This window comes from Ceratina calcarata, unplaced genomic scaffold (genome assembly GCF_001652005.2).
Source record: "Ceratina calcarata isolate Rehan_Ccalc_2016 unplaced genomic scaffold, ASM165200v1 scaffold514.2, whole genome shotgun sequence".
Taxonomy (NCBI): Eukaryota; Metazoa; Arthropoda; class Insecta; order Hymenoptera; family Apidae; genus Ceratina; species Ceratina calcarata.
The window spans coordinates 1,382,804-1,402,589 of NW_017175971.1; the positions used below are offsets into that span (position 1 = coordinate 1,382,804).

At 43.7% G+C, this 19,786-nt stretch overlaps 1 protein-coding gene across 3 annotated transcripts in view; it reads right to left on the reverse strand.

Moving 5' to 3' along the window:
- The window catches only part of Chi (LIM domain-binding protein 2 Chi), a 54,792-nt gene that overhangs the window by 10,665 nt on the left and 24,341 nt on the right, over positions 1–19,786 (reverse strand). For 2 of the 3 annotated variants that reach the window (XM_018030062.2, XM_018030063.2), the window contains exon 2: positions 9,779–9,872. In XM_018030062.2, the coding sequence (XP_017885551.2) occupies positions 9,779–9,872 (94 nt within the window). The remainder of the gene's footprint in view (positions 1–9,778; positions 9,873–19,786) is intronic. The other variant, XM_018030065.2, reaches the window with a different exon arrangement.

Consider the following 19,786-nt stretch of genomic DNA (forward strand, 5'->3'; position numbering starts at 1 on the left):
GTAATGAGTAGCTGTACGATTTATGAATGAAGGTGTATGTTCGTTAAATATTCTGCGTCGATAACGCGGCGATTCGTCGTCTTTCTCCGGCGGCCAGAATCGATCGTCGCGCGTTTAAGAATCGACCCCTTGGTTGCGGAACCTAATTCTAGCTTTCCCACGCCTGCCAGCGACGCACAAACCTTCTAATTGATACATACGCATTCGATGTTTTAAAATATTAAATCAAATGAGAGAGAAAGAAAGTAATAATTATTTCTGCGTACGTATAAAACTTATGAAAGGGTGAACGATTGGACAAATCAATAAATATTATTCGACATTCGAAAAACCAACAATCCCTTTCGTCTCTGTTCAGACCAACGCGATTTTCATTTAATAATGAAATTTCGCAGTAGCGCTGAGAAAAAAGGGATCGTCCTTCGATTCTCGGATATATCTACATACACACGCGCGTACGCGGACAAAAAACCGCAACGATGGCTGAGAGAAAAGCGCGACAACGCGCAAGAAAATTCAATCTCGATCCTCTCTCGGCCGAGCGTAGAAAAAAAAAAGGAGTGAGAGAGGAATATCCGTCGTGGCGCCGTAGAGACACACAAATCATCGCTGATTTTCGCGATGTGCTCAGGACAAAGCGGCGAAATACGCGCCGCTCTTTCGGCCCGGCGTATTAGCCGGAGTTAAATTCAATTTGTCCAGGATGGAATAGCAGTCCTAACGCGAAGAAAAAGAAAGACACGGAAGGGAGGACTAAAAAACGTGAAAATCCTGGATGACGTAATAAACGAACCAGGAAAGCCTGAATGGTTGGAATAAAATATAAATTAAGTTAGGTTCATTTCGAACTCGCTGCATCCCTGAACCTAGGCAACATTCGCTAATAGTATTTTTAATAACCATGATCCAAACATTTTATGAACTCAGATATAATTTCGTCGGCTACTAAAACCAAAACCCGATAGTTATACTCGTTCATGAAACAGAAGAAACAGAATTTTTAAAGGCTTAGGAGAAATTCAAGAACAATGAAATAAAAAAGAAACAGACGATCTACACTCGACACAAGCGAGTGCGTCAGGATCTGAGCCTTTCCAATTCGAAGTCAACGCAAAACGCGATGCATTTACCACCAGTTATGAAAATACATTTTGTAATTATTATTCTGTTTCACATCTTCCTAATTTGCATATTGATCGTGTTCATTCTTAAAAATAACTCTAATTAACAATATTCGCGAGCAATAAATGTTCGGACGGTTCAATAGTTGATATAATTTTCGCGAGATTCTATCAATTTCATCTGTCGTCCATATCATATTCTCGGCTCGTATTGATTTTCAAAAATACCTTAACAAAAATCCGATAAGAAACTACGTGCAGACCATGATAAATAAAAATGAATCAATAATTTACAGCACCGATTTAAAATAGCTATATTTCAAGTATCACATAAATGAAATTTCTTTTTATATCGTCAATTAAAGATCCTTGAAAATATCGCGAGCGGAAAACAAAAAGGCAGACAAGGCGAGAGGGAATTAAAAACGAAGAGAGACATCCCACACCTTGCATTATAGTATCGAAATCGTTCCCGATCCTCGTCCCAGAAACGATTCACCGCCAATAATTTCTTTCTCCCTCGCGTTCCTCTCCGTCCCACCCGATGCATTTTTTTCCCTTCCATTTTTCGCCCGACGGAGCAGGGCGTCGCTCTTTGCGCGAGCTGTACTGCCTGCGTCGGGGTTGCCGTCGGCTTCTCAGCCCGGACTGTACCACCCTACTGTTGTTAGGGGGGTGTGGGGAGACCTAGGGGTGGTATATGATCGTGTATATACGCCGGCGGGAAAGTATTGTCGGCGCGCTCCACCTCTCGATTTTCTTACGAAAATCGTTTTCCCAGGGAAAACGATCGCGGATCGGGACGATGTGTATATCGAAAAATCGGCAAAATTCCTGCGTCGATGGCCATCATTTTTGAGAAATTTCGCATAAGCCGGTGACCGTCGGATAGACGCGAAAAGATTTCTCTCTGGACGGTCGGCCCGGGACAAAACTCTTCCGGCCGATCGGAGTATATACGGCCAGGGGCGGCGGCGAGAGGGGCGAAGCCCGGGAGGGAGAGCCAGGGAATGGGGGGTACAATATGGGTTATCGAGGGGGCCCCACCCCCGGGGGAGAGCAGGGGCCCTCATTTTATTACCCAGGCTCCCATAGAGGTTCTCAACCTTCCCTCTCCCGATCCTCTGTACTCGGCCGCGCTTCAGCCCGCGTTCTTCGCGTCTCTTTCCACCTTTCTGTCTTTTCTAGCTGGCTCCTCTCTTCTGCCGAGAAGAAGGAACCTGCCGCTTCCGTTGCTACTGCTACAGCTACTAGTGATGCCGTTGATCGATGAGAATATTTTCGACAAGATAATATTTTTCGAAATGAACACGAATGCGCGCAGGACGCGGACAGTCAGCCATAGACGAGAAGGGATGCGTCGATGAATTATTCCATGAATTTCTCCGCGTTTATTTTCGCTCGGCGAAACGGGAAAGCAACCGGAATGTGGCTGTTTCGCGATTGAAAATTTTTGTTTTCGAAATAATATTCGCAGAAATTCATTTTCTGTTTATAATTTCTGACAATATTCTCTTTCTCATTTAGCGCATAAAAATTGCAGCTAAACAGTAATATAATAATTGAAGAGTACTAATTTTAAATTGCAATCATACCAACGACACGTGCGAATCTTATTATTAATTCTAATGCGTCTTTCGTATGAACGACCATTACGAGAAACTAGCGTCTAATTATCTAATGGAACGCGTTATCATCGCAAAATTCGCGTCGATAAAAACCGGATCGATCACCCTCTTCCATAAACGTGTCAGTTCTGTTTCTTCGCTAATTTACAGAGCGTCCTAAAACTTCGTCCAAGTAATTTTCACAACAACTTCTCGGGATAAAAATTTGCGACTCGTTCGCATACATGCATAAAGTCTGACCTTATTCTATTCTTTTTGTTTCCGTTTCCGTGTTCTTTCCCCATCGCTGGGAAAAGTTTTACGTAAACATCGGGACCGCCCTTTACTCGCGTGTACCTGACGATCTCGGGAGGAAAACGGTCGTTCCAACAGGGGATGTGTTCGGGAAACAACCGGGGTAATGCTCGGTGTCACAGGAATTCTTCTACGAATCCCTGATTGAAGAATCCCTTTCGTACGGAACGCAGCGTTACGCGATTCACCTTCCGGATTTTTTATTCGATATTCGCCGTTCACACGGCTCGATGAACTTGGAAATGAATTCGGAAAAAGCTATCGGGTGTCACGCACGATTTTTTACTATAAAATCGAACAACCGTGCAGGCATTCGTAAACGTGAACACCAATTAGTCAATAAATAACGATCGGTCGGTGCTTTCAGCCGGAAATCTGATCGACGAGAATTACTCGTCTTCTCACGTAGATAGAGCTCAGCAATTTCGAATCAAAAATATTTATTGTGAAAATGATGTAAGTTCGTTTCCGTGGATAATTAAGCTCGCTTATAGAACTGATAGTTTATATTTTAAAATCTCCATGCACTTCCATAAGCTAGAAATTCATTGATAAGTGATAATACATTGTTCACTGATCGTAATATATAAACACTTGGATATGTCAAAGTAAGGAAAAATTGATTCAAATATAATAGACGGTTCATTTTTTTATAGGAAATTGTAAAAAATCCTGGAATCACTTAATTCGCATAAATTGTTTAGAATTCTTTTTTTAGCGTCTACCGGATATTACGAAATTTGGAGCAACGCGAAGCGAGTCATCGGGCATGGAATTTCTCATCAGCGCTTTATTATCGGGGATTTACGCGATTTCGACTGTTTCGATGGGACGCTGGTGGAAGAGCAGAGTAAAAACGAGACACGGCCGAGAGAGAGAGAGAGAGAGAGAGAGAGGAAGAGAGAGGAGCGCGCGGGCGCGGCAAAGGTAGAAAAATTGCAGCCCTGTGCAATATAGATTTTCGCGATGAATACCCGGCGTCCGTGATATTCAGTCGCCTCCGCGTACGAATGCTGCGCAACCCGCGAGAGCCCGAGTCACACCGGCTTGTTTTCAAATTAGAAGTTTCGAGCCACGACGTTGGACGTTATTAAAAATTTCACCTCCCACTCCTCTGTCTGCTGTTCGCGTTTTTCTCAATATTACAACACGTGCTTTTAGGCGATAACAGCAAAAAAATGCAAGTAGAAAATTACGAAGACGAGTTGCAAGGATCACTGGAAAACGCGGAATATTTCAGTTCTTAGATTTTCGCCGTTCTCAAAGCTGCGTTTATATTCTGAACAGCTACTTTAATTCACCTAACATGTACAAAGAGATCTGCGGTATTTAGAAAATATTAAATCTGAATACAGATCGGTGTACGAATACGATCAATAAACAAATGGAATGACTTCTCTTTCTTGGACGAGTAAGCCTGTAAGAATTTTGATGAAATGCAATTATCTTGTACAACGGTACAGAAAATATTGGATCAACTTCCTTGTATGAAAGGGGGAAGGTAAATGAGATGTGATCTGTCACGATGAGAAAAACGTCGTGTCCCGTGTCAGATAGCGTGTTTCGCATTCGTCAAAGCGCAACAATGAAAATTGATGCCGCTGGTTTCGGTGATAAGTCACGGGATCACGAAATTGAGTTCAGAATTCGATCACTAACAGATATGGATAGTTGACATGATTTTTTTTGGTCGAATTATGCGAATCGAGCATCGACCAACGGGACGAATAAATTTCTTTTTACGATAGCGATTGACTAGTCAATCGGCAGGACTTGCCCTCGGATTTCGGAAAAATAAAAAGAGCAGATGCGGACGCGGGGCGGAGGGAATTCTATTTAATTACGGTTTCAATTTGCTATTCGTACGAATCGCGTACCAGACGTTCATTGAATTTAGTTTTATTTCGGCCGTAACGGCGCGCAGCGCAGCACAATACGAACCGGAAAATAGTTCGAAGTTTTTCAGCGCGATTTTCTATAATACATTTTTACGAATAATAAACACGCCCCGTTACAGCCGGTTAAAACTTTCAACTTCAAAGCTATCGATTAAAAAAGAGATACTTCAAAAATATTTATTGTCAAAATTGTTCAGAGCTCACTTGTTTGAAATAATTAATAAAAAATTGAGTATAGCGGGAACGCGTAGAACTATCACTATTCGCCTCATCACTCTTCACAGTTACTCGTGAAACTTTATTCTATTTTTAAAGTCAACAAGAATCGTCTTGTAAAATAAACTAGTATTCATGAATCATTCGATAAGCGGACATAAAATTCTATTAATAAAATGAAGAAATAATTAATTTCATGAATTCTACAAACAATTGTTCAAATTTTTTTCTATTAAAATCTGCAAACCCTCATAGAATATACAATGAAAACTTTCAAATCAATTGCTAATTGATAATCTCCTACTTAACGCTTAATAAGACGTATAATGAGACAATTCATAACAAAAGTTCATTACGTAAACGATAATGGAAATATGGTTCGATCAGCGCCTCGCGTACAACAGGAAATAAAGCAGTTTCGAGAAAAATCAGTTAGGATCGACGTCGCTAACGAAGAGGAAAAGGCTTCGGCGTATTTTATTCCGGTGGAACGTGACGAAGCTCGGTCGGTGAAAAGAAACGAGCCGGGCGCAGTTTCAGCTCGGTGAAGCGGAACGCTCGCAATATTTCTTTATACGTCGAGATTAGAGCCCTCGTGACGTTGTTCGGGAAGAAGGGAAAAAAGAAAGACGCGTTGCGCAACGCGTCGTCGTAGCCTAAATCTCGCCACGGAAGTTTCGGAACGCGCGTTCCCGAATCGAATTTCGTGGAGATCCAGCTAATTAAAGAAATTGGTCGAAATGAGCGGACTCGAAAAGAAAGTTCCGACGAGATGCACGCGAATGGTAAATATTGTAAATAATGTATCTCATCGTACCAGATCAAAGCGGAATTCGGTGGATATTGCAGCCTCGTTTACTCGCTTCGACGAAACGTTTCAATCGAAAGAGCCTTCGAGATTAATTATGCTTTTAAAATGTTGAAATATTCGCGTTCAGATTTCATCACGATTTTTCATCGTGTAATGATTATAAAATTGGAGAACGATCGATATACCCGTATAGATTTCTAAATCTGCCTTTTTGGACCCATGGAATGGCGTAAGCTTGAAAGAAGCTTACGCTATAATCGAATGGATTGAATGGGGATCGATGGAAACGTAACTGGAAGCGTTTTGAATTAAAATTAACGCGATGATGTTGATCGAATTTTTCCACGACCTCAAAAAGAATTGTGAAAATCAAGGAAGACGGGAAGGAAATTAAAACAAAAACTGCGGAATAACCGAGTCAGCGAGGATCCTGATTTTAATTCGCTCCGCGACCCTTCTTCTCATCCCCGTTTCACCCTTTCCCCGTCCGGTTCTTACACCGCGCACCCCTTTGTCAGTATGTAACTCGAACGTAGGCAAAATTACAGTAAATTTGCTGTTCTTAATATCAGTTAACAGTTAATAGTTTCGCGCAAATGTTTAACCCCGTTATTAACTTTATTTAAAAATGTCTAAAATTCTCCTGGAGGGATCAGAACACTAAAGAATTCCATAAATTTTTGCTCGATCGGCCGTTTTAAGAGGAAACTCGTCGTGGGGCGGCAACCCCGTGAGCACGGGTCTGACGGAAGTCAGCGGAGGAACACCGCGGCGGTGAACCGTGCACACGCACGACGCTAACAACATGCTCGAGATCTGACGATAGCGGCGCGAGAAAAGATGATTTATGAGCCGGGGACACGCCACGTCGTTTTCTGGAGGTTCGCGAATGGGTGACCGAGAGTGAACAACCAGTCGGTTGAAAGGGTCACGGAGTAGGAGGTAGGAACGGAAACAGGGGCTTGAGAGAGAAAACAGAGCGAAGACAGGCGTAGATTGTGTCGAGCAGCAAAATTATTATAAAGCATTACTAAACGACAGATAAGTGTTTAGCCTTGATACGCGATCGACTAACAACCAGTCGAGCTTCCCAATGACTAATGACTTAGCTCGACTTCGATCATCGTTTATCGATGCTCCCAGCGGAGTGCGCCGTATATTTTATTTAGTATTCGCTGGTCAAGGTCGAGTCGAGACCGGAGAAATTAGGTTTCTCGTGAATTATATATAGACAAGCGGAGGGAGTTCAGAACCATGAAAACTTAACGCAGCCCGAAGATGAGTGTCGTTCGCTCTGAGTACGTACATGCATACCGCGAGTGCAAGCGCGAAATAAGTCCTATGGAAATTTTCAAATCGTTCAATAATTGATTCTCGTAAAGCGAAGAGAAACACTGCTGCATGGAACTAACGTAACCAAATCATAGAAATGATCGAGAGAGATTGTGAAAAGGAATTATTAGAAAACAAACGGACAATGAAGTGAATAATAGCGGAAGAGAGAATAGGTTTAATGACAGGTATGCGAATACGAAATTTTGGATGGCTGCCTTTCTGTTTTACGGCTCGTTAGCGAGACGTGACATCATTTGCATCGATGCGCGAACACGCGTGCACACGCATTCGTAAATGCAGGTCAGTACATCGCTGCCACGTGACTCAGCCGCGACCGCGGATATTTATTAGATTTGTTTCAAAGATTTATAAATGCGTGACTTTGTTAAATAACCCGAGTTATCAGCGCAGTCCATTCGTTTTTTATTTTCGTACATCGAAGTTTGCGCTGTTTCAACCGAAACGAAAATATCTTCCGCTGATTCATGAGCCCGATGAATCTTGGTAATGGCACGTAGTCAGATTAAAAGATCCGATTTTAGCTTTCAACGCTGATCAATCATCGACATCGGCCGTTCTCGATACAGATACAAATGACCGATCGGTGAAGGAACAGTTCGATGCAGAAAGGGTTAATTGCATTCAAGTTTTTATGCCCGATTGGCCGCCACGTGACAAATGTCGAACGCGCGCGATAGTATCGAGATCTCGAAGGGGTCCGGTCGCCTCAATCCGATTTCGACGAGATTAATGAACGCGCTGCTTAGGTATCGAAGGCTCATTAAGACACATTAACCCAGGTCTCTCTTTCCCTCCTCCCTCTTTTTTTCTCGCCCCGTACCTTGTCCTAATGGCGTATCGATCACTGTTGGTCAACGAAAAACGGGCTCGACCGAATCCACATAGCGAGAGAGAGGACCGCGCGTGCCTCTCGATGCGACAAATGTACCAAGATCGATCCGACAAGGGTTGTTAATCGATTCGAAGAAATTTCGACACTCTTTCAACTGCATTAATTAACCTTCTTCCGTACTTTTACAGTTCACAAGTCTCAAGATATCATCGAATGAAACGTCCTGAGATTATAAATGAACAAACGGAAATTTGTAATATTAATGAACAATTAGAGAAAGGTCTCTTAGGTGAAGTATCGATGCATTAAAACTGTGAACTGATTCATTAGATAATTATGACACATGATTTATTACACGATTTATTTAATGATTTATTATGATCTTTCAATCAAGGAGGTATGGGACACGTGTGACCTAGTTTGTAAGAATTGCCGGTATCTGACAACCTATGTCCGTCAATACACAGATAGTCAGGAGTACTATCAGTAGCCAATTTGACGCGACGAATTCTGAGAGTAACTGATGTTATGGCTTCGAGTTCGATCTCTGATGGGGTTCAAAGGATGTACCGCGTACCGAGATAAGACTGTTTGGAGGATATGGTCATGGAACGGATAAGTGGATGCTGATAATGAACCGTGACGAACCTCATGACGACACTTATTCCAGGGCTTCAAACGAGTCCTCGTAAAATAAAGAAGCTTCTGACATGTAATATGTAAAATGATAGTTGTGCGATTGGTCGCGAAGATCGTATGAAATCGAGAACGTCAAATTCTCCACAAAGATTCTATTAATCGGACTTGAGTCTGAAATCGACGGAAAACTCGATAATCCGTGAACGAGAACGACATGTGCGGGAACGATAATCCGTTCACGATGACTGTATCTTATCGCTATTATCAGGAATCTCTGAAAGGAGAGCAAGTTTATCCGGCCGCGGTTGTATAGGTATAGCATTTTATAATCCACGAGAACCGTGGCTTATGATTTCCGCTTGTGCATTCTCAATGGACCTAATTCAAAAAAGGTTCATACCTTTCGAACGATTTGAAAAACGTTAGAAGTTTAAACAACAACAGGTCGGCCGAACGCGATGAATTTATCATTGTGTCAACCTTTAAAACGGAACCGCCGAGGAACGGTTAGACGTATAAGTTCTGACTCGTTCGTAATTCAATCTGATCAGAAACAGGATTGCACAAACGAAAACCAATTAATCATCAGCACAGTTTTCTCCGACCGCTAATACCTAGTCATCTGTCTAATCGGCTGTTTCTATCTACTAATGAACTCGCTTCACCTTTCCATAAAGGCGAATACTCTTCGCTCCGACTAAATGAACACGCGATCCTTCAGCAGAATCTATCACCCTCCTTCTACTATCTAATTATTGACACCCCTAAAAGACAAATAACCCATAATACATGATCCTTATTGCAACTATTAGACTGCGGATTTTTATGCGGAATAAAACGTTTATGGTATCTATCTGCGCAGTGAATTTTCCTTTATATGCAAGGAGTCTACGTTCGACTAATTACGATTCTTGAACGACGGAGATCTTAAGCTACAGCTGCGAATAAAATAGATTAGAGACAAGATGGAAAATCGTACTCACCTCGGTACGCTGTTGTAACCTCTTGTTCAACTCGTAGAGCCTGTAGTCCGGCTGGCCAAAGTACGGAGTATGCCTCCTGGGGACAGGCAACGATCTGTCAGATCAGACCGATCGGTCATGTTAGGTGTGCTGTGTACAGTGTGTTCTTTTGGTGTGGGTCGCGTGTCGCATGCATGCATTGGATTATAATATACGAATACGTTCGATTCTCGCATGAGCTCGTCACAAATAATATATCTAAGTTCGAATCAACTTGATTTATTATAATAGTAAATGAATTTATGATTTATGAATCGACTGAAAATTTTGAACGTTTCGTATGGTATAACCCAAGATTCGCGAGGGGGGAACTGGCATGCACCGCTTTCAGACTTTCGTAAGCCGCCTCGAGCGGCCCAATGAAACGACGAAACACGTCGAAGAACGTGGCACAGATTCGCGAAACTTACGACTTTCACCGGGAAACAACGCGGCCCGCGAACTCAAGACACGCGCACGCAACAAGCGCGCGCGAGGCCACGTCTCACCGGTGGTTACCAGTCCGATTAGAGACTACGATTCTCCTCGAAGCATCTCAACTATCCGCGGGTGAAGGAACGTAGCTCGATCGCTAATCTAATTGTTGGCGTGTAAGTCGTAACTGTGACTCGATATAACCCACTGGAAAGTTCGCTCCGGTAGATTAACAGAGACACGGCTCGGTCATGGTTCGCCAAACTTAATTAAATCGTTAGGACCACTGAGTGTGACTTTCCCAGGGAAGATTTATAGATTTACCAGCAGCCCGCGACTCCCGAGTCGCAATTGCTACCGTGTAATCTGATGTTGAAACTCTCTTCTTTAAACAGAGACACGATTGAGTCACGGTTCATTGAAGATTCACCCGGCTTAATTGATACGGAACGCGCTGTTCCTATCGTGTAGGTTATAATTGGTACCAGGTAACTTGTCACTACCACTCGACGCTGAACACTTACGTTAATAGATAGTAGAATGATTTAGTTATGATGCACAGAACCGAACTGGTTCACGACCAAGTTCTAAGTGTGCGGTCTCTAAAATGAATGGCGACTCTCGCAACTGTTGGTTAATTATATTTTAAAGAAAACCTATTGAAATATTCATTACAATGACACGCTGACTTCAGGAAGACTAAAGTTTAATCATTGATTAGTAATCACTTCAAGACAATTAAAAGAAAGAACAACTTCGACGCAATTGAAGAAGGAAGTTAAAGAATGAAACGAACTTCTTGTAGGGAAATACTATCATGAATTCATGATAGCAGTTCTTTTATTTTTTAAACCGTCTTTTGGAAATTTGCGTGAAATAGGCTATACGAGATTCATCTATATTATACTTTAAATCTGATACCGTTCATTTTCTGATTGTATCTACGACCTGGAAGGCAAATTAAGTGACGCCAAAAGACAACCGTAACACTGGCGGTAGAATGTCTTGATAATCATCTTTATTAAGACCAAGTTTAAAAGAAGACACTGGCTAAAGCTTAATTATCCTTGCTACAGCAGTTAGCGAGTCAGTCATGATTAATTATGCAGTGATTTCAATTTACAGTTTATTTACGCAAATCTATCCCGGTTGACTCGCCTAATTTTTACGATATGAAAATACAAGATGTTTAATTTCTATCGGCGATATATTCATCGAACAATGGTTTCAGGAATGATATCTGCGAGTATCGTTCGCGAAGTTCTAATTGAATATAGGAGTTGATTGTACAAAGGAGAGACCGTTGCACTGTAGCAACGATAACAGCATACAGCAGCGGCGTGTTTCGAGGGTCACGGAATCGACTGGCTACGCCGATATCGATCACCCCGCGGACGTTTTCTGTGCTGCGTCTTGTTGCTCGGGAGCCGCTCGAAAACTTTGCTCGAACTTCGCCGCGATGTGCTTATCTACCATGATTGCCACATATTCAATAACTGAACTTTCGCCCACGACTTCGTAAAACAAGGCGCCGACGTGACATTTTTAAAAAGCACAGGCCGCCATCCGATACCAGCAATTTGATATCGAAATATCTACCCAGCTTAGCTATTAGAGAATTTTAGTGGGCGTTTTGTGATACTTCCACGGCCGAGGCTAATTCTTGGAAATTGAATTCATGGTGTAACGCGCAGCGGTGTTCGTAATGTGGACAATTGATCGGTGGCATCAAAATATTAGCGCTCGGCTGACTGGTGGCCGTGCCCGCTGACAGCCCGGGACCCGGGATGCGCACCATTTCTCCGGGATTGTCATCGATTTTAATATCGGCGCCCGCTCCATTAACGCGTCTCTGTTCTCGCGAAACTTAACACGTGGCTCAAGCATTCATGCGTACTATCGAATAATTCAACGAGCAGATTTTTCAGAACTTGATCGAACTTCGTTCCTTGCGCCTGAACTGTTCTCCCGAGTATCAAGAAGCATGACAGACTGCTCAAAGGAAACCAGTGGATTTAAGTTAATCATATAAGAGACGAGCGAAGATTTTCATATCTGTAGTCGAACCAATTCCCACGTCAGAGTAACAAAAAACATAATTGCACGCGTATTACTTTTCTCTGTTGAAAGTGAAAAACGAGCAATAAACATCAGAAATCGGGCATGAAGGAGAACATCGGGCATGAAGGAGAACGAGATTCGCGAGGGGCACGATACTAGAGGAGGCTGCGAGAAAGATCGATCGTACCAGAAAGAACTTGGCCTTTCCAGTCTCCGGAGAATCGCCTCCGTGGGACCTGACGACACGTCAGTACCCCCTTGCCGATGGCGTGTATGCGTGTGTACGTGTGTACACACGGCCGGGGCGAATTTACCAGGGAAGGGTCGAGGCTCAAGGGTTGCAAGGCTAACCTACTGTCGTGCACGGTTCACCAGGGACGCAAACTCGACAAATTTCTCCTACCGTTCGCTTGTTCCTACTCTGATTCATCTCGCTCGCCGTTCCACTAGTTTTTGTGTTAATTCCATGTCAGAGGCGTAAAGGTTAACACACCCAAGCTTATAATTAATAAGCTATTTTTAATATCGAGTACGAGGAAATATGTATCGATCTAACGGGCAGCAAAAAATGTTAGGTCATCCGATTACTTATAAATAAAGAAACGAGGGATTAATAATAACCGGATTATTATTAGATCAAGGTTCGTGATATTTTCTTTACTGTAAACAATTCGTAGCTAAGTTTAGCCTAGAAAATTTTTTAATCCATTAACGTAACTTCGTCAACCTTTGAAAGTTTTTATAAAGGGCAAAGGAGACGGCTATAAAAATTCCCGGGGATTCTTCGGCATAAAAATTCATTGATCTGGACACGAGCTAAAGCAGAATGGAGAATGTAGCGGATAATTTAGCTGGGGAACGTAATTTCACGTGAGGCACGTACACGCGTGGTGTAGCGGCGTGCAATAATCCGAAACCGGCTCGCGCCAGTGCCACCAGTGCCGCCAGTTTCTCTCTCTCATTCAAGACGTGCTCGCCACGATCGAACTAATTAATTCGTCGCACGGCATCGCACCGGTTAGGCTCCGGACGCTCTCCAATTTTTTCCTTCCACCGATCGTGACAGATCGTTCCTTACCAAATACAAACTAATCCAATGACTGAAGAACCTTTACTCACAGTTTTCGAGTTCGACAGTGATTCTATAAAAATTACATATAAAATGGAAACAGAGGTACGAGACTAAAGGAAAATATATTTGAAGATCAGCAGGATCAATGAGAAATTAATGATGAAGACTAACAATAATTGGCTCTCTAACAGATAAGGATATAAGCGAACCCAGAATTACTGTATGTAATCCCATTGGACTTCTAAACAATCCCTAGATTCATTTGCCCTGACCGAAAAATCAACGCAGGGAGCTGTGAACAACGGAGCAGCGGCTGGTTATCCGCGTCGCGGGATTTCGCGAGTTAGTTGTGGTCGTTATCAGCTCGTGAGAGGTAATAGGTTTAGTTGGCGTCGGCTAATGGGCGTCCCGGCGCGCGCTGCCAGGAATCAGCTGACCGGCCAGCTGGCCGGCGTCGAAACAACGACGACGGCGACGACGACGACGACGACGACGCGACGCTCGAGAACGACGACGTACGAACTGTACGGCGACGCCGCGACGCGTCGACGGGTTGAGAGCCGTTGGCGCTGCACCACGGGTCTCAGATTGGGTTAGCAAAGGGCGCAGTTCAGACCGGAGGGTGGCTGCCGAGGGTGAGTGTCTGCCGCCGCTAGGAGGGAGGAAGAGGGTGTTATTAGGGGTTGCTCATGGGGTGGCACACTGCGATCAATGCTCGGGGAGTCATGCTAGCCCCCCTTTCCGAACTCTATATATAGAAGAATCGCGGACGAGCGCGCATACGCGCGTACACGTGCGAACCACACGGAATACACTCCACCGATGGCCATTCGAATACCCCTGTTGTCTCGCTAGTTTCCGACCGATTTACCCGCAGACAGGTTCCACGCGCGACGAATATTATTCGGCCCCGAAGCGACCAAGAAACGCGAGCATCGTACGCGTCAGCTGAGATTCATTATTCATATCGCTGAAAAAATTGTATATATAGAAATACGTCCAGGAGATCGAACACAATTGTGTTTTTTTTTAATACAATCATTTGCATGCATATGGTAATGGACTGTGTGCAATAATAAAAACAAGAGAATCGATTAAATAAACCTTGACTCTATTATCATCGTAAACTTGACTGGAGCAGAGAATCATTTGTGATACAGGAAATGGATCTCTGCCATTGAGAGTTCGAATTTCATTGGCTCCTATTTGTGAACAAGGCGAGACAGGGAGAATGTCTCTATAAAAACGAAAGAAAGATCGTTACTTCGAGATTCGTTGGTTCGTTGGTTTCGTTCGTGATACGAAAGAAACGATTCTAAAACGCGCGCGTACCTATGTCGCGAGCATTTAACTACCGCGGCGATTCACGCGGCCGTGCCTTAACTAAACTCAAACTGTCAACGTTTTACGGCGCGAAATTTGCGTCGTGCAAATATCTAATCTGCTTTATTTACCCATTCGAGATAGTGGCTCGTAAAAATTTAACCGCTGCTCTCTCTCTCTCTCTCCCCTCGAGAGGGGGAACGAGATATAATAAATATGGACAACCGCGAGAAACTATAACGAGTCTCCGCGAGAATTGAAAAGCGAGGAAAGCGCGAGGCTTATCGGCGGTGCACGTCATTACGTAAGGCAGATAAGGGCGTAGATAGAGATATTTATCGATCCTTGACTCAGACCCAGAGTAATCGCGCAGATAATTGAAACTACAGCTTCATCGAACCGGCCGCGGCCGGACAACGGATAAAGGTGTGCCGACATTCTTGTCGGCAATTGACTTTCTCGATCATCCTTCTCAGATATTTATCGCGTCCATTTCGTAGCACTCGAAACTAAGTTCTCAATTCGGAGAGTTTGCGGGAGCTTATCGAACAACCTTGACAATCTAAACAACTAGTAAGATAAATTTTGGACTCTCAGATGGCGTAACACTAATTGTTTCCTTTCCATGAATATTGCATTGTGACAAGCGACAGAAGAACGAAAGTTCGATTGATTATTTGAAGGAATAAGTTAACGATGACACATCCGAGCCCAACCGAGGGATCAGAGAACGAAGATGGAAGCTGATCCGAAACAAAGGTTCACCAGGCGACTTCGTACTCAACTTGATTACACCGTGGAACTCGTTCCAGGGCGAAGTAAGAGTCGAGTCAGCAACTGGCACCGGTCCCTTATACTTTCGTCGCTGGCGCAGCAGTAATCGCGCCGTCGCACCGACGATTTATCGCTGCCCGCGACCGCGATACCTTATCGTCGATATCGTCCGCTTCCTGCTCGACCTTTCGTCGATTTCTGCGGGTATCCTTCCGACCTCTCCCTGGATCGTCTCTCGTAGGGATCTCACGGCGATTGAATATCGACGAGGGATTGGCAGCGGCAGCCTTGATCGAGATTACTACCGGAACGCGGTGGCAAAAGACGTTTCGTACGAAGTTCGGTCGTGGGAACGGAAAGGAAAGCGTTCGGGTCGAGCCCGTTAAGAGAACCGCGGTGAAAACCGCGCGATGTGTGCCAGCCATAAAAGAGCAATAATCAGCGTGGCACGCCGCCCGGCTCGAACTCGCCCAGTGGCCATTGCTGGAAAAGTGAACGGTGTTGTGCGCCTCTCTTTCCGTGACGAAACACCGCCGATCGCCCAACGAACTGCCCTGCTACCTTCTTTCGTCTCAAACTAGAATCTCTTGAACGTTTCTCAGTATCACTTTCATTCGATTATAAGGTGCTCGTTATTTACCTGATTAAGATCATTATAGCTGACTGGATGATCTTAAAACTTGTGATTACATAAAGAATTGATATTGTCTATGCCAGATCTTGATTAAGAATCCTACGTTCGAGAAGCACAAGAGAATCCAGATAACAAGATTCAACTACTCAAATTGTTTTCACGTGTATCTAGAAGTATCAAGAGCCTGGCGTTTCTCCGTTCTCTATGACGAAATCTGTAGGCACGGGCGAAACCGAGCCAAGAATAGAAAGAAAAGATTCCCATTTCGTCATCGATACGAAACGAAACGTTCGCGGGTTCCCTCTTTGTATATTAGGAATGGGCGCGCGGCTTTCACTGTGCGATACACGCTCGACGATCGAACAAACCGAGCCTGAAAATAGTATAAAGGGCGCTTGTTCGTCGGCTTTTTTCCGTCGCGTCGCAGCGATTTATTATTAGTCGTTTCGTCACTGTGACGCAAGGACGACATGAGATGGACTCGTCTCGAATCTCATCCGTTGTTTATCATCGAGTCGACTTGTATCAGTAAGGAATGCGAGAAATCACTTCTGCGTCGATCGATTTTCGATTCTCAATTCTATTCAGCGTGCAAAGAAATTTTAATTGTGCGTTCTTATCAGAAGATTTTAGAAATCCAATTCAGTCACTCCAAAATTATTTTTTTAATTGCGTATCTGAATGACAAATGAAATTAGAAAATCCAGGAACGAACATGATTCAACGAGATTATAACTCAGGACTATTTGTTGGAACATGAATTTGTTTCAATCATCCAATGCGTTTGATGACACTAACAATCTTTACTTAAACAACAGAGGAATGACCAAACTTCGCAGTTCGGTCACTGGTTCGTTCCGCCTGGCCTCTGACCGTAATGATTACGGGTATCAATTAGCGGTGCATGCCTCCTGGTAATGAGAGTCCAAAAGGCATGCCGCAAAACTGATAATTAACTCCGGACGATAATGACGCGATCGACTGCGAGCGAAACCACGCAACCGGCGACGAAGCGACGCACAGCCGTGTACGCATTTATATTTTTTCTTCAGCGCGTGGAACTCGACTTCGTCGTTTCGGGAGAAGAGATCTAAGAGAACGGAACATTACAAAACGATGACACATCTGTTCCAGCCAAATTGCCGTGGGATTACTGGACTTGAAGATGTTACACGAAACCCGAGGAACCGGTTCCGTACAGAAGAAAAAGAGAAATGAAGAGAAAAAAGAAAGGCTCGCGGGTCCAGCGTCGATCATTTACCCCCTTCGTGTCATCCGTTCGCCGTTTTCTGATTCTTTACCGTGCATATTCCGTCGGCCTTCGTTGCATGTTTTACGCGCGTGATTCTTGTCGACGCGTGTCCAATAATTTGTACATTTTTGTTGGATCTTCACCGGACAGGTTTCAAGGAAGCTAGACAGCTAACTGTTCAACGAGAGAGACGAGTTATCCCGTCACACCGAAAAGATCTTTCGCAAACTGGAATGACGCCAGGCTTTAATAGTTACACTCGTTCGAGCGGCGTTACACGAAATATCGTTTGTTTTTCCTATCTCTTATCCTTAACACGCTACCAGCACCCACGCCGCAGGTACCGATACCGACTTAGAATTCCTCTTGATAATACAGTCTCGAGAAATAGGATATCCACTAGGATTCATTCGACACCCAGACGAGTCGGACGTAGTTACGATGTCCTCGTGGTAGGACTATTTCGACGGAAATGACGACACGATAAATTCGTAGTGTCAAGGTCCATCGTTGTCCACCGGGTGGAACGTTTACATCGGTTTACGAGCCTGGTCTGAAAGCCGTGGTCTCCTCCGATGGAATAGGTTTATTCGATGTCCCATGGGTGATTTAGATTTAGGAGACCCGATTGATCCCCGTTGCGAAAATTCTATTCGACTCGAATTTCTGTTTTCACATGAATCATGATAAGACTCATTCATGTAAGTGGGTCGTTGTTCGTCCAGATATCTTATCCTCGAAATAGCTAATTTCTTTAGCTGGCACTTAGCTGTCAATTATTATCGCGGTTCATTATTTGTTGATATACTTGAATAGAAATTGAAAGTCGTCGGAACAGAAAGATCTCAAGGATTTAATCGCGAGGCATTCCCAAACTAAGACGACTCGACGAGAAGACAGCTAACAGGCTGAGCGCGCGAAGCCGCGTCGTTCATAAACCGCGTGGGAGGTCGCTAATTTATTGCGCATTAACGTCACTTGTGTCTGACCACGCGCAAGACGTCCCATGGCAGACACAGCTCGTATTGTTGTACGGTGTCACCATTTAACTCATCTGCTAAACCCGGGAAGACACCGTAACTCAACGTTTTATGACTCGGATAGAATTTCAGGTGTGAATTCGAAATTCTCTGTATACATTAAATCGTAGAACGAGTAACTTTGTCAGTGGGAAATAAGTTGGGGGAGCGATTATGTTTGCGAATTTTCGTGCCCAGCGATAGAGAGAGAGAGAGAGAGAGAAAGAGGGAGGAAGCGTGAATCGTGCAACACGCGACGAGGAATCCTCACCAGTTTCCTCGCTCGTTCATCCTTAATTGGGTTCATGCCACTGCTGTTAATAAATGCGGCCAGGCAAGTGCATTCTGCGCATTGCGAAGTCCGGCCACGCGTACCCCCAGGCCCTTATAAAGGCTCAATCAGCCTGATCCCGATTGAGTCATTAATTGCCTTAAAGAGGGCAAGGCCTTGTCTACGCTACTGAAATTGCTAACATAAGCTGCGTCGTGACCGGCGACCGAGCGGATTTCATTCAAGAAAACCGGACGAATTTACGTCTGTCACCGCTCATTAGAATTCAACGCTCGGAGACCAACGTACGATACCTGTTTGCCAACCTCCAGATATTTGCTGATTTATTTTTTAACTATACAAATAGCTCGGCCGAGGTTTCTTCAAGTTTCGTCATGAAATATTTATTTTTTAATTTTGTCAAAGATGATTAAGAACGACCGGATGACCTTTTCGTGTTTGCTCTTAAACGTATATCAAAGCGTGGCTGGGACCTATTTCGTTTTCTGGGTCGAGTACCTAATAATGCGAAGACAAGGAATGTCATTTTGCAAAAAGGAAGACAGACGACTGAGATCAGCAGGATGTAACAACGGCAAAGGCGCCTAGTCCTTGCCTGCTATCTCATACATTATGAGGAAGGGTGCATTTCCTTCCACTTTCGCCATTCCATTTTTACACACTCCTCGGATATGCCAACGACCCTCTTTCCTTTTCTTAATGCAACCACTTGCCGTTTAATAACTCGGTCATAAAACGGTTCGAAATGAATCACTCAGAGAAGACCGAACGTGTCCCTTTCCGCTTAATTCTTTGCGCCGAGGTGTCCCGTATCGTAAACTCCGATCGAGATAGTCGAAACGGCACTATTAACCGCGGAGACAGGCTTTTAAGCTTCCCTCTTCGTTTTGAGTGGACCTTTGTCAATTTCCTGGAACCTGAGTCCTTGATGCAACGATAAACGAAGTCACTTGAAATAACGCTTTGTCTAAAACCGAATAGACAAACGACGTTCGACGTTTATTGAACACTCCGACAATTATTAAGGATATACAGACTATACACTTAAACAATGCTAAAATATTGAATTTGTTAGTATAGATTCCTATTACTATTAAAAAGCTACCTGCAAAATTTTAAATCAATTCA